At 42.0% G+C, this 15,063-nt stretch overlaps 1 protein-coding gene across 1 annotated transcript in view; it reads left to right on the forward strand.

The window, feature by feature from the left end:
- Positions 1-15,063, forward strand: part of ryr2a (ryanodine receptor 2a (cardiac)) — a 785,545-nt gene that overhangs the window by 478,675 nt on the left and 291,807 nt on the right. Inside the window, exons 31-36 of the mRNA XM_072264911.1 lie at positions 665-782; positions 2,209-2,369; positions 4,213-4,372; positions 8,453-8,539; positions 10,391-10,617; positions 11,870-12,665. Coding sequence (XP_072121012.1) covers positions 665-782; positions 2,209-2,369; positions 4,213-4,372; positions 8,453-8,539; positions 10,391-10,617; positions 11,870-12,665 — 1,549 coding nt within the window. The remainder of the gene's footprint in view (positions 1-664; positions 783-2,208; positions 2,370-4,212; positions 4,373-8,452; positions 8,540-10,390; positions 10,618-11,869; positions 12,666-15,063) is intronic.

Consider the following 15,063-nt stretch of genomic DNA (forward strand, 5'->3'; position numbering starts at 1 on the left):
CTTCAAATATGGATATTGTTTCTCCTCGCGTGCAACAAAACCTGGACAAGAGTGAGGTTTGCTCTGACAGGTGGCACATTACACTTGGGCTGCACAAATGCCAAATAATAAACCCTTTCAACAAGAGTGAAGTGAGCCAACTCTCCAGCCTTTATTGAATCCCCCACGATTAACATTCTGCAAGTGACCTTTGAGCAGAAACAGGAAGTAACCCTATCACAGTGATTAGTCACAAGTTGTAGGACTTTGTTCAATGACACGTAGTTGTCAGGTGATTGGAGGAAAGTATGGGGGCGGGTGCATGTTGGAGGTATGTTCTTTACACAGAGAGTGATGGGTGCATGGAATGCCTTGCCAGGGATGAGGTACAGGCAGATACATTGGGGGCATTTAAGAAACTCTTAGATAGAAAAATCAAGGGCTATGAAGGAGGGAATAGTTGGATTGATCTTGGAGTAAGTTAGTAAATTAAACTGTACGCACAACATCATGGGCCGAATAGCCTGTACGATGCTGCAATGTTCTATTGTCTATGTTCTACAATAGCTGCAACACATGGCACCACAGTGACTGAGGCATCCTTAATAAGATGAGTTGCTGCAGGTTTTAAAAGAGTGCTCCAGATAATATTACAGTTCTCATAAAAACACTTCTTTTTTTTCAGGTTTATGTTGAAGAGAACGAAACCTGATTATAACTTAACACACTCTTCAACACGACTCACAGAGGAGGTGTTAGCTGATGATAGGGACGATTATGACTTCCTGATGCAGACAACAACAGTAAGTGTCTATAACGGACACAAAAGGATTAACCGTTAAGTTAATACATGCACTTGAGTAAATAGGATGAAAAAAAACTGGGTTCCTTTCACTTATTGACATTTATCTGGTATTAATAGTTTAACACTATTTGATGTGAAATAAAAGTTAATAATAAACAACTGAATCATATATCATTTACTCATTTTTCATTTCTCTGTAGAAGTAGGTGTTTATGTAGAAAAATGACTTGTGTTTCTTACACTTAAAATAAATCAAATTAAAATAGTAATTTTATGTGGAACATTGCCCTGTTTATAAATGATTGCATGGATAAATCATTGCTGACATTGATACTTTTTCTCGCATTTCCCTTGCATATTATTTTTGTTACTGCAATACTTCTAAACTTTTACAATTACCATGCTGCCCATGATCTCTATTTTCCTTATTTATTTTGTAACTTAGAGAACAGGAGCAGTTTTTTTATGGTGAAGGTGACCTTGATTTTAATGATGTGAAACCCTGTAAGTTGTGGAAATTTTGAAGAAAAAAATATGCGAGAAGTAATCAACAGAACAAGCAGCATCTGTGGAGAGGGGAACTGGGACCGATCTTGTGCATCAGTGCTGATGATAACATTTGGAATTTACTTGGGTGACCACACTTGATTCCTAATTTCTAACAAGGATCTAAGTTGGTTGGGGCTTCTGTCCAGCTCTTGCTGACTGTGTCAGGTCCTGTGTGGAGGGCTATGGTCCAGGTGTGTGTCAATGGGACAAAGTAGAATAACAGTTTAGCATAGACTAGATAGTCTGAAGGGCCTTTTTCTGTGCTGCATGCTCTATGACAGAAGCTTACCATTGAGGTTAAACCTGGTTGCAATCATGGAACTTGAACCTTATTCAGAAAAAGGGCGGTAAAGCTTTGGAATGGCTGTGGATAATCAGTCATTGAATCAATAAAGAACAGAGGCATTTGGATGTTAAGGAAATCATTGGATAAAGGGATAATGCTGGAAAAAGGTATTAAGGTAGAACATTAGCCATAATCTGCAGATGTGCAGAGCAGACTCAATGGCCAAATGATCCTCCTTTTTCTTATCATACTAAGTTCTTTGAGTAGAACTTGGTTTTTAAACAAGGTGTTTCTTTTGTGTCTGAAGAAAGTCTTTTCAGGGCAGAATACCTGTTGAGTGAACTACACAATGAGCCAACGTTCTAAATCTCTGGTCCATTGACTCTACTAACTCATCTACATCTTGCATCTCTGAGTGGTGGTCCCTAACCTTTTTTTTGCCATGGACACCTACCATTAACCGAGGGATCCATGGACCCCAGGTTGGGAAACCTTGGTCTAGAGAATGGGACATTCTCCTTGAAGAAAGTGACAAGAGTTGTGCTTTGGCATCAAATTCTGTGCTGATTAAAATTTTCTGTATTTTCAGTATTATTATTCTGTGAGAATATTTCCTGGTCAGGAACCAACCAACGTTTGGGTTGGTTGGATTACATCAGATTTTCATCAGTACGACACTGCCTATGAACTGGAGAAAGTTCGCACTGTGACTGTCACTCTGGGAGATGAGAAAGGGAAAGTTCATGAAAGGTAAGATATGGATATTGTTAAGAAAATATTGTTGTACACTGTTGCACTCATAATTCAACTGTAGGGGAATCTCCAATGGCAATTAACCAAATTGGGAAAGTGATAATTAGTGAAAGAGTGTCACCAGATAAGGGAGATCTTCCAATTAGAATCTCCATCGACAATTGTCCTTGTCTTTAAAAGGGTTTGGAAAGTCTATCAGGACTCATGGCAAATAATCAATTGTACAACAAACATTGGTTTACCTGGAGAACTTTAAATATCAAAAGAAACAGGTCTCCTGAAAGAAGGTTCAGCAACTTCTCTGAATAAAGGCTGAAACACTTTGGCAGACAAGTGCAATAAATGAAGAATAATTACCTGAACCCAGTCAGTGTCACTTACAACACTGCAGTCATCAAGGTTGATTGACAGTGGAATTACCCGGTGCCCCAGTTCTGATGTAAAATAGTGTAGTCATTATCTTCAGTCTTTTTATTGATATGAGGAGGAACCATCCACTCACTCAGGGGAGATCCCTCCCTATTATTGGGAATTCTGCTAGAAACTTAGGTCTTCACTGGAAAAAGAGACAGCGACTCTTGGCATGGAAGCAATTCCAATCCCTTTTAGTAACACTTTTTAAATGGCAGAAGGATCAGGACTGTCACTAGATAAGGCAAACGGAGGACTGTCAGAGGTAGTGGTGCCGGCAGCCTTGTGAATGGAGCTGGGTCATCTGCCAAATTCAGGTAACTGAGTGTCTTGTGTTTTTTTTCAAACAGAAGAGATGAGGGTCTGAAAATCCATTGGACGATGGGGCATACACATTAAGGTTGTGATTGACAGCAACTGGCATTATATAGACTTTTAACATCATTTTGACAAGAACAGGAAGTAGTTTGTTATTACTGAGTTGTTAGGTTAGCTGTATGGGAGAAGATATCCTCGAATCATAGAATGGTTACAGCGCAGAGGGAAGACATTTGTTGCTGATTTTTCCTTAGCACATACTTATGCAGCTCCCTCTTGAAGGACATGATGTATCCTCCCTCCACCACATCTGCTGACAGTAATATGGTTGGGTCATTAACTGCTAAGCCCACTGGGGCACTGTAGATGGCTTTTTGCTCCCAGGCAAGAGAAACAAAAATCCAACATTTCCATTCCTGTTAGATACAAATTGCACATCAGAAAGTGGATGGATAACCAATCAAATGGTAGGGGGGGTGAGTGCCGATGACCAAACTGGCTGAGCTGAGAGCCTTTTGAAGTTTTTTCAGAGCCTCCACACCAGACAGTGATGCAGCCAGTCAGAACGCTGTCCATGGTACATCTGTAGAAATTTGGTAGAGTCTCCGGTGACGTACCAAAACTCCTCAAACTCCTAATGAACCATGTTTGCTGGCATGCCTTCTGCATAATTGCATCAATGTGTTGATCGCTGGATAAATCTTCAGAGATGTTGACACTGGTAACTTAATGCAGCTCACTCTTTCCATGGCTGATCCCCTCAATGAGAATTGCTGTGTTCCTGTGATTTCCCGATTTCCCCTTCCTGAAGTCCGCAACCAATCTCTTGGTTTTACTCATTTTGAGAGGCAGTTCACAATGTTGTTAGTGCTTTACAACACTGCATAGGACTAGAGGCAAAGAATGAGAGAAGAAATCATCCAATGAATCTCCCTTTCAGTTGCTGGGCTGAAGAACGGCTTTGCAGAGAGACAGAGACAGAGAGATAGTTCACTGTAGATGGGCTGCACCTACAGCTGGAGGGTTTCATTCCAGGCATCATTAAATCTGCCCACACACATTACAGTGCAGCACTGACAGATTTTTCTCTGTAAATGTTTTTCCATTGCAGCATTAAGCGAAGTAACTGCTACATGGTGTGGGCAGGAGAATGCACAAGCCCTGGACAAGGACGCAATAACAATGGGTTGGAAATAGGCTGCCTAGTGGATACTGCTAGTGGCTTACTGACGTTCACAACCAATGGCAAGGAATTAAATACCTATTATCAGGTATGTTGTAGGAATCAAATGTAATGAGGAAGGAGCTTTTCCTTTTTGGAGTATGAAAGCGCTAGTAAACTGACTCTTTGCACCTGTTCTGCGTTAAATCAGATGGTTCACCTGTACTTTAGTTCCATTTACCCATTCAGATCCCTTGGATTTAATTTTAGTCTGGGTTGGAATGGGGTAAGTGGGGTTTAACTGAAAGCTGCGAAGTGCACAACACAAAGTGGAAGTCACCAGAGCAACCAAGAAGTTTAAATACAAGAGATTCTGCAGGTGCTGGAAATCTAGAGCAACACACATAATATGCTGGATGAACCCAGCAGATCAGGCAGCATTCATGGAAGGAAAGAAACTGTTGACGTTTCAGGCCAAGACCCTTCATCAGGACTGGAAAAGAAGGGGGAAGAGCCTGAATGAGAAGGAGGGAGGAGGGGAAGGATTACAAGCGGGTAGATGGTTAGTGAAATCAGGTGAGGGGAAGGTGGGTGAGTGTGGGGGGGTGGAATAAAGTAAGAAGCTGGGAAGTGATAGGTGGAAGAGGTGAAGGGCTGAGGAAGAAAGGATCTGATAGGAGAGGACAGTCAACCATTGGAGAACGGGAAGGACAAGGGGCACCAGAAGAAGGAGAGGGGCAGATGAAGAGAACAGAAGGGGCAAGAGGGGAGCCAGAATAGGGAATGGAAAGAAGTGAAGGGGGAGGGGTGAGAAATTGCTAAAGTTAGAGAAATTGATGCCCATTCCATCAGGCTGGAAGCTACGCAGACGGAATATGAGGTATTGCTTCATCCGCTGCAAAGGATGGGATTTCCTGGTGGCCACACATTTCAGTTCAACTTCTCATTTCCATTCCATCATGTCTGTCCATGACTTCCTTTTCTGTCACAATGTGGTCACTCATTTCCCCACCCCTCCACCAGCCTTCTGTTGATATCCATTGTTCCAAATTGTTATGAATATATCACTTGTGTTTTGCATAGTCTTTTGGAAGAGTCAGTTTGAAACCCTTTGAAAATATCCTTGCTAATGTAGTTATTCACAGGCATAGGAGATTCTGCAGGTGCTGGAAATATTGAGCAACACACACAAAATGCTATAAAATACCGAAGGAACTCAGCAGGTCAGGAAGCATCAATGGAGGGAAATAAAACAGTTGTATTTCAGCTTGAGATGTTTATTTCCCTCCAAGTTTGACCTGTTGTGTTCCTCCAGCATTTTATGTGAGTAGACATGTACATGAACCTTTGTAACAAAACACAGACAATAATAAAAGCTTCCTTGTTAATGATGTGTAACTGAGCTAGTTGAGAAATGGCAGAGTGATGCCAGTTGTAAGACTTCACCCAGGGGTCCACATACCCCTCAATTACTGGTAGGGGTCCATGGCATTAAAAAAGGTTGGGAACCCCTGCCTTGACATCATAAATAGTCCAGGAAGGCCAGTGAACCTGTGGGATTCAGTGTGCAAGGCACCAGAGAAGCCAAACCCACCGTGCTGCTTTCAAGCTTGACATGTAATCCATCATATATGAAGCTACTGTAGGGTTACTCCTCCACCATCCATCATCTTAACAAAGTTACAAATGATTAACTTGCAAAGCAACTTGCTGGTCGCAGGAAGTGCTCAACAAATGAGACTTAAGATCTCTTCCAAAAATAAACTGAAGGATTTTTTCCTGATTAATGGAACTTGCTTGATATACAAGTTAATAGTAAAACAAATTTCACACTTATTTGAAACATGAGTGGGCACAGCAGAGTTGTATTCATCATCTTAGTCCATTATCTTGAGATTTTTGCTTGTTTATATCTCTTTTCAGTGTCACTTGTTTGCTCATTTCAATTGATATTTTGAGCAATATATTACCGCACTGTAAAGATATCTTGCTTGCACGTTTGCACCTCATGTGGCTCATTGGCCAGTGATATATTGAAGCACTAAACCGCGAAACCCTGATTCACACTCTGTTTGAATGAGACTCCTTCCTCGAAGTATACTTACTTACTGACCGCCTGTTATGCCACTGGTGTTTAGGGCAGCAATGAAGGTCCTCCATCTCTGGAGATGTTGAGGGCCTCCTCCTGGTTTTCACCACTGTCAGTCATGCAAGATCCGTGTGGAGACTCAGGAATACTGTCGCACTCAGAATGGAAAGTTTCTTTGTTGCTGTTTCCATAACGATTTTGTTTTAGCAGTCAAGGTTGTTAACCCTAAGCTGAACCCCCGAGCACTTTGACCTGTTTGCCATGGGTGACCCTACCAAGACCGAAAGCATAAAGCCCTGACTCCAGTCAACATTGCTCCTTGTGTCATTGAAGTACCCAAGTCTCCAAACCATAACAGGGTTGTGGTTCTTTTGGAGGTTCCTAGAAGTATGAAATCAATGAATTTCCCTTTCCTGATTCTGTTCTTCCTTGAATTATATGATATAATGCCACTTAAATATTTTGAAGGCCAATATGATACATTGTGTGATTAAAAACTTCATATTCAGCCCTGCCTGACTTCTGATTTCCTACAATATTTTGTATGTGTTACTCTGGATTTCCAGCATCTGCAGAAACTCTTCTGTTAATGGCAGGGCTAAGATAGTTCCAAGGACATATAACAAGCCATCATGTGCTTAGACCAGAGGCAGAATTGGGTTCCAGATTGCCTGGGTTGTAATTCAGATAGGTACATCTTAACATAATTTTAATGAGTTGAAGTCTGTGTGTTCGTCTTACCTTTTTAGCAAGTTTTAAAGTATAAGCTTGCTGTATGATTGCATTGAGAAAGTGCTGTTTTACAGGGAGGATTATCACAGTAGGCATTTTCATTGTACAAGGGCTCTTGACTGAAAATGTGTCTGTGGCAGGATGGTTGAAATTTATATTTGTGTTTACGAAAAAAAAAGCTTGTTTAATTGGCTGCAGCTAGCCCTGAACAGTGGAAAGCCATTTCATATATCTTTCGAAGGATAGTGTGGGTTGTTTTAAACAGCCACGCTCTCACTGCATGGACAACTACCTTACCAATTATAAAAGTGAACAGCACACTAGATTGAAACTTGAGTGGGCAGAGTAGAGTTATTCATGATTTGGTTCCATTGTCATGGGCTTTTTGCTAATTTATATCTCTACGTAGGTTGCTCTTCAGCAAAAACATATTCAAAGTGGTTACTAGAGAGCATAACATTAATTTGCCTAACACCATGATTGCTTCCAATGTCAATGTGACAGAGATACAACTCAGTACCTATTGTACCTAATAAAGTGGTCACTGAATGTATATTCATAGTCTTCTGCTGCTGTAACTGATCCAATTCAAGGTTCAATGCATTGTGCATTCAGAGATGCTCTTCTGCACACCACTGCTGTCTGAGTTACTGTCGCCTTCCTGTCATCATGAACCAGTCTGGCCGCTGAACTCTGACCTCTCTCATTAACAAGGCATTTTAGCCCACAGAACTGCCACTCGCTGGATGCTTTTCTTTTTTTTTGCACCGTTCTCTGTCAGCCCTAGAGACTGATGTGAACAAAAATCCCAGGAGATCAGCAGTTTCTGAGATACTCAAACCACCCCGTTTGGTACTGACAATCATTCCACAGTCAAAGTCACTTAGATCACATTCCTTCCCCATTCTGATGTTTGGTCTGAATAGCAACTGAACCTCTTGACCATGTCTGCATGCATTTATGCATTGAGTTGCTGCCACATAATTGATTATGTATTTGCATTAACAAGCAGGTAGAACTAATACAGTGGCCACTGACTGTATTTGTAGCGCTTATATTCAGTTGGTTGGATCTTCTGTTTCCAAACAGCGAGACTATTGCATGTGGCTTTCCCACACATGTACCAATATATGCGTGGTGCTCACAATACATACTGTATGATGACAATACTGATCCAATGCTCCTTATTATCTCAAATAAAATACCGAGATGTAGCTATCTTCAACCACTTGTATCATCAGTCATTCTTTGATCATTTTCAATGCAATGAAAATGAACTGACAGAAAAATGGCTGAATTAATTAAACATTACTCAGAACCTTACTGAAAGTTTCTTTGGCAGTGATGCTCCTGTCTTTCTGTCTTTAGGTGGAAGCAAGCACAAAACTATTTGCAGCAGTATTTGCACAAGCCACCAGTCCGAATGTTTTCCAGTTTGAACTGGGAAGGGTTAAGGTAAGTTACTTCCAATGAGACTTGCTTGAAGACTTTGGGGGAGGCCTGCAAAACTGAGAGTGTAGAATGAGTAAGTTTATCCTGCTACCCACGTGAATGAGTTCCATTTATTTAACATTATGATTAATCAACATGTTGGATTGTATTAATGTGACAATGCAAATTTATATGAGAGCCCCATGTACTCAATCCTCAAATTAGAACAGCACAGCAAAGGAACAAGTGCTTCAGCCCACGATGTCTATGCTGAAAATATGCTTTCATCTACAGAGTTTACTTTGTAAGTAATAGGAATGACCTGAATGGGGACTGCATGAAATTAAAGATTGTATTTTGCATAGATTGGGATTCCTTTCAGTGGGAATTCAAAGCAATGGTTTCCTTTATATAATAAAAATGTACTCCAGCTTTTCTATAATACCTGTGATGGTAATTTTGTTGTACCTTTCCAGTGAGCTCTGTTAGGCACAGCTCCCTTCTCTATTGTTCCTTGTAAAGCTGTTGCTGCATTTTAGACTTCCCAAAATTTCACTCTTGTCCTGAAACCAGAGTCACCAATCAATTTTTACCTGTTTTCTTTCATCTCCTGGCCACTGCTTTGTTTGTTCATTTAAAAATCAGCATTTAATCTCTAAGGATAAAGGTGATCTTTATGATTTCATGATATACTTTTTCATGGGTTATTGAACCAATGCACTGTAAAGCTGCTGGTAGATTTTGAATCTGGAGTTGGTATAATCTTCCTAGACATGCACGTTCTCAGCTTATTGGCCTTTATTAGCTCTGCTGCGTTTGTTATGGATCTGACAGCAATGGTACTTAGCAGGCCAGGCAGCATCTAAGGAAAAGATTACAGTCGATGTTTTGAGTTGAGACCCTTCAACAGGGCCTGCCGTCCTGTTGAAGGGTCTCAGGCTGAAACGTTGGCTATACTCTTTTCCATAGATGCCGCCTGGCCTGCTGAGTTCCTCCAGCTTTTTGTGTGTGTTGCTTGGATTTCCAGCATCTGCAGATTTTCTCTCATTAGCAATGATACTTTGTTGAGTTTATCCCCATCTAGTGGGCAGGTATGGTTTAGCATGTTATGACAAATTTGACTGGTTTTGATTATCAGTTAAACACGTTTGCTTTTCCAAGCCACGTGTTACAAGCAATAAACAGAACATAATCAGGATTAAAGGCCTTTCTTTGACTAAAATCTCCATGTTCTATGCAATAAGTGAAATGCTTTGGTCATCATTCTACTTTAAGCTGTACTGGAATGTCTGCTTTTAAGTTTGAGATGAGTACTGTTGGCTTGGAGTTCACTGCAACGATTTTGGTCAGATGTTGTGAGTTTTTGTGGAGCTGGATAGGACAGGCACATGCCACCCTTTCTGGGTCCACAGTGACAGGCACTGGCACCCTGTCCTGTTCCCTCCTTTCTACTTTGTGGAACATTCTGGGGAAGAAAGCATGGTGGCAAGACTGCTGACATTCAGTCTCGGAGAGGCTCCAGAAAGACGTCTTGCTTGAGTACCACTTTAAAAAAATCGGTTGAAATTCCATGAATAGAATTAATGCAGAAAAAAATGCTGTAATTAGGAACACCCAGGAGATCACTCAGCAGACCATGAGCTTCTGTGATAGAGAGAAAAAGAATTTCACTTTTAGATCTTTCATTAAGTATCGCCTAACCAGCTGAATATAATTTAGCTTTAGAGCCACTGTGGTACTTTGGTTGTTATGATTTGTCAAGGGTCATCTGAACTTTATAGAATCTTTGGAAACTTGCTATTATTAAGGATTTGTTGTTTTGATCATGTTCGGGATAATTAGGCTGCACTGCAACCTGAATCTGTTTATTTCCAGAACGTTATGCCACTCTCAGCGGGGTTGTTCAAAAGCGAGCGCCGGAATCCGATACCGCAGTGTCCTCCTCGACTCCACGTCCAGTACCTTACCCCAGTGCTGTGGAGCAGAGTGCCTAATGAATTCTTAAAGGTGGACGTCAGTCGCGTTAGTGACCGCCATGGATGGCAGGTGCAATGTACAGAACCCTTAAGATTCATGTCCTTACATATTCCCGAAGAGAACAGGTGAGCATTCAAGAGCCTCTTTGAGGCCTTAATCAGCACTCTGTGATAAAGTATGTGCTCTAATCACGGTCAGTCACAACAGTGCACATCTAACATAAACATCTTGATTCCCACACGTTGAACATAATCCATTTAACAATCCATTTGTGTTCTGATGCATACAGCTGGGAAACTGTCCTGAGCTTCTGTGTGGGAGTTATGAAAGCTGTGAGTGTAACTAGTGTTTAACTGAGGCAATGTTACAATTGACGAAGGGTTAGGTCAAAAGCTGGTAAAAACAGGTGGTCAAGGAATATGTGACAAGATTTGCACAATGGATAAGAATAATAGTTTTTCTACAGTGAGACTGGTTGGGGCGAATGACCCTTTCCTTGTAATTTTCATGCAATTCTCCTAGAGCTTGAATCATAGAATCATTGATGTATACTGCATGGAAATAGACCCCTCATCACAACTCCTCCTTTCAACCAAGATGCCCACCTAAGCTAGTCCCATTTGCCTGGGTTTGGCCCATGTTCCTCTGAACTTTGCCTGTTCCTGTACTTGTCCAACTGTCTTTTAAGTGTTGTAATTGTACTGCTTCTGCCACTTCCTCTGGCAACCCATTCCATTCACCCACCACCCTCTGCATGATAAAAAAAACTAGCCCCTCAGATCTTCTTTAAATCTGTTTCCCTCTTGAGATAAACCTTTGTTCTCTTATTTTACTTGCAGAGAAAAAGATTGCAACCATTCACCCCATCCATGACCCTCATGATGTCATAAACCTCTGTAAGGTCGCCCCAGAGTCACCTTTGCTCCAGGGAAGGAACCCTTAGCCTGTGGAATCTCTCCTTATAACTCAAGCCCTCCAGCCCAGGGAACACTCCAGTGAATCTTTCCCATATCCTGTCTAGCTAAATTACATTTTTTTTTGTGGTGTGGTGACCAGAATTGCTTAAAATACTCCCAAGTGTGGCCTCACTATCTTGTACAAATGTACAATGATGTCCTGACACTTAAATCCACTGCCACAGCAAGTACACCTTCTTCACCACCCTGTTCACCTGTGATTAAACATTGTCAGCCAAAGTGTTTATTGACTCAGAGACTTTGCCTGGGTTGGAGAGGGGGCATGTGATGTGAACTCTGGCCTTCTCTAACTGGCCTGAACTTCTGTGCATTCTGCTTTAAGGAGGAGGCAGGAGGCTTGCAGAGGAAATCATAGTTACTGTAAACAATAACCTTTCTTTTGGTTCTTTATGACGTGTAGGGCTTTGGATATCTTGGAGCTCACAGAACGTGAGGACCTGCTGAAATTTCACTACCATACCTTGCGTTTGTATTCCGCAGTTTGTGCTCTGGGCAATAACCGAGTGGCCCATGCCCTTTGCAGCCACGTGGATGAGTCTCAATTGCTGTACGCAATAGAAAACAAATATGTCCCTGGCTTGCTGCGGACAGGTTACTATGATCTACTTATTGACACTTACCTCAATACCTATGCCACGGCCAGGCTGATGATGAACAATGAATTCATCGTTCCCATGACAGATGAAACCAAGAGTATTACTTTGTTTCCTGATGAGAACCGCAATCACACTGTCCCAGGAGTGGGCCTCAGCACTTCGCTCAGGCCCCGGATGCAGTTTTCCTCAGCCAGTTTCGTCACTGTGACTGGGGAGTGCCTCCAGTACAGCCCAGAATTCCCACTGGACATCCTGAAGGCCAAGACGATTGAAATGTTGACAGAAGCCGTGCAGGAAGGCAGTCTCCATGTGCGGGACCCCGTCGGTGGCAGCACTGAGTTCCTCTTTGTACCCCTCATCAAGCTCTTCTACACACTCCTCATTATGGGCATCTTCTGCAGCGAGGATTTGAAGCACGTGTTGCAGCTGATCGAGCCCAATGTGTTCTCTGAGGAGACTGAGGCCATTGAAGAGAGGAGTGAGAAGGATGTAACCAAAGACGAGCAGAAAACAGAAGGAGGCGATGAGGAGTTCAGGAGTGAACATGTTCCCAAGGAAGGGTTGTTGCAGATGAAGCTTCCTGAGCCCGTCAAGCTTCAGGTGAGAATTATGTTGATGTGCTCTTGCCTGTGAGAGAGGACAAGCCTGCCCAGCATTCATCCCTTGCAGGATGCTCCCCTCAGTCACAACTATTTTTCGTCACCATCTTGGAATTACTAATGCCATTTGTTTTTATGTATAATTTCACCCTATTTATATTGTACTTTAGGTTATTTAGATAACCATTACTGTTATATACAGTATTATGCTTAAGAATGCAAGGAACAGAAGAAGTAGATTGCCAATCAGTCATTAAATGATGCAGCATAGAAACAGGCCCTTTGGCCCAACTGGTCTATGCCAATCAAGATGCCTACCTAAGTTTGTCCCTATTTCCTGGATTTGGTGAATATCCCTCTATATCAGGGGTTCCCGTCCTTTTTTATGCCATGGACCCCTACCATTAACGGTGGGCCCCAGGTAGGAAACCCCTGCGCTAGAATGATGTAGAAGCAGATAAAGTTAAGGTACACACACAAAATGCTGGAGGAGCTCGGAAGGCCAGGCAGCATCTGTGGAAAAAAAAGCACAGTCAACGTTTTGGGCCGAGACCCTTCTGCAGGCCTGGAGAAAAAAAAGATGAGGAGAAGACTTAAAAGGTGGGAGAGGGGCACCTGTACTTCTTTCTGTAGATGCTGCCTGGCCTGCTGAGTTCCTCCAGCATTTTGTGTGTTGCTTGGATTTCCAGCATCTGCAGATTTTCTCTTGTTTGTGATAAAGTTAGGGTGTAGTGAATTATGGAATAAGTTTAATATACTGATGGCTTACTCTGGCTCGCGAATCAGTAGGAAGATTTCAGCCACTTTGACTGGCATGGGTCACTGACTGGTTCTGTAAAGTCTTTGAGTCAAGTTGATTCTGGATTTAACTCTGTATCAAGTTGTCACAGCACAGTGTAGGCTGATAGTCTCGTGTAATCAACAGAATGCTAATAGAAATGCTATCCTTGAAATAAAATTATAGTTCTACAAATGTACATGTTAAGAATAACAACGTGCCTCAGAATAGCAACATAAAGGTGATTGAATTGTGATTGGACACACTGTCCATGTGCTTTGAACCTACTCTGTCATTTCATAAGATCATGGCTGAAGCAAATCTTGGGGTCAACCCCACCCACCCTGCTTTCTCGCTATAGCCCTTAAACTCATTGAAATTCAAACGTTTGTCACTCTCAGCCTTAAAACTATTCAGTAACTCTGATTCCACAGAATTTCACATAGCCTGGATCTTCTGAGAGGAGAATCTCCACGTCACATTAGTCTTAACTGTGATCCCTTATTCTGAAACTGTGCCATCTATTCTCAATAGATAGACAGATAGATTCTGCCAAGCTGTGATACAACCATGTTGACTCCTGACTGATCGTCGTATGATTTCATAAGCATTCTGCTGTTGCCTCTTTAAGAAAGGATTCCAACATTTTCCTAATGGCAGACGCTTATGTGTTGGATTGTCTACCTGCGGGTGGGTTTTTAAAAAAATGTCATTTGTTCCCAAATATCTCATAGATTTCACAGATATCGACCTGAATATCTATCTATCTATATATATATTTGATGAAGCAAACTGAAATGCAGGTTCCCAAGTGTTTCCCGAGTGAGACCATGATCTGGGGTTCAGTCATGCACAGAGTCAGATGCAGTGGAAGGAGCTTTGCATACATCGGATGTCAAAACCCTATCACTTTCTGGCTCCTTCCATTGTATTTGTGTATTTATTTAGTGATACAACATGGACTAAGCCCTTCTGGCCCTTTGAGCCGCGTCGCCCAGCAACCCTCGATAACCCTGATGTCTTTGGCCTATGAGAGGAAACCAGAGCACCTGGAGAAAACCCACAAGGTCACGGGGAGGACATGCAGAATTCATATTGTGTGATGAGTGAAGAATCAGTGTGGAATTGGGTGAGCCATGCAGAACAGTGTGCTGGAGAGGTAGATATTAGATCAGGGCAGAAAGGCAAGGGATCAGAATGGAGACTGCAGAGGGAGAGACGGGGGAACTGCTTAGACCTTAAGCTGCATTGTCGTGGCGGTGCAGATGAACCCAGATTCACATTATCAGCCTTAATTATTCTTTCAGTAAACAGATATCAAAAGCCTACAGGTGCTGGAGGTCTGAAACAAAAACGTTAGCTATTGACAAGGTCAGGTTGCATCTGTAGACCAGTGGAGCTGGAATTGGTTTATGTACTGAGATATAGTGAAAAGCTTGTCTTGCATACTGTTCATACAGATCAAATCAGATGACTTCTCACTGCTGCTATCAGGAAGAAGGTACAGGAGTCTCAGGACTCACACCACAGTTATTATCCCTCAACCAACCGCTTCTTAAACAAAAGGGGATAACTTCACTTGCCCCATTATTGAAATGTTCCCACAACCTATGGACTCACT

Source organism: Mobula birostris, chromosome 8 (assembly GCF_030028105.1).
Source record: "Mobula birostris isolate sMobBir1 chromosome 8, sMobBir1.hap1, whole genome shotgun sequence".
NCBI classification, from domain to species: domain Eukaryota; kingdom Metazoa; phylum Chordata; class Chondrichthyes; order Myliobatiformes; family Myliobatidae; genus Mobula; species Mobula birostris.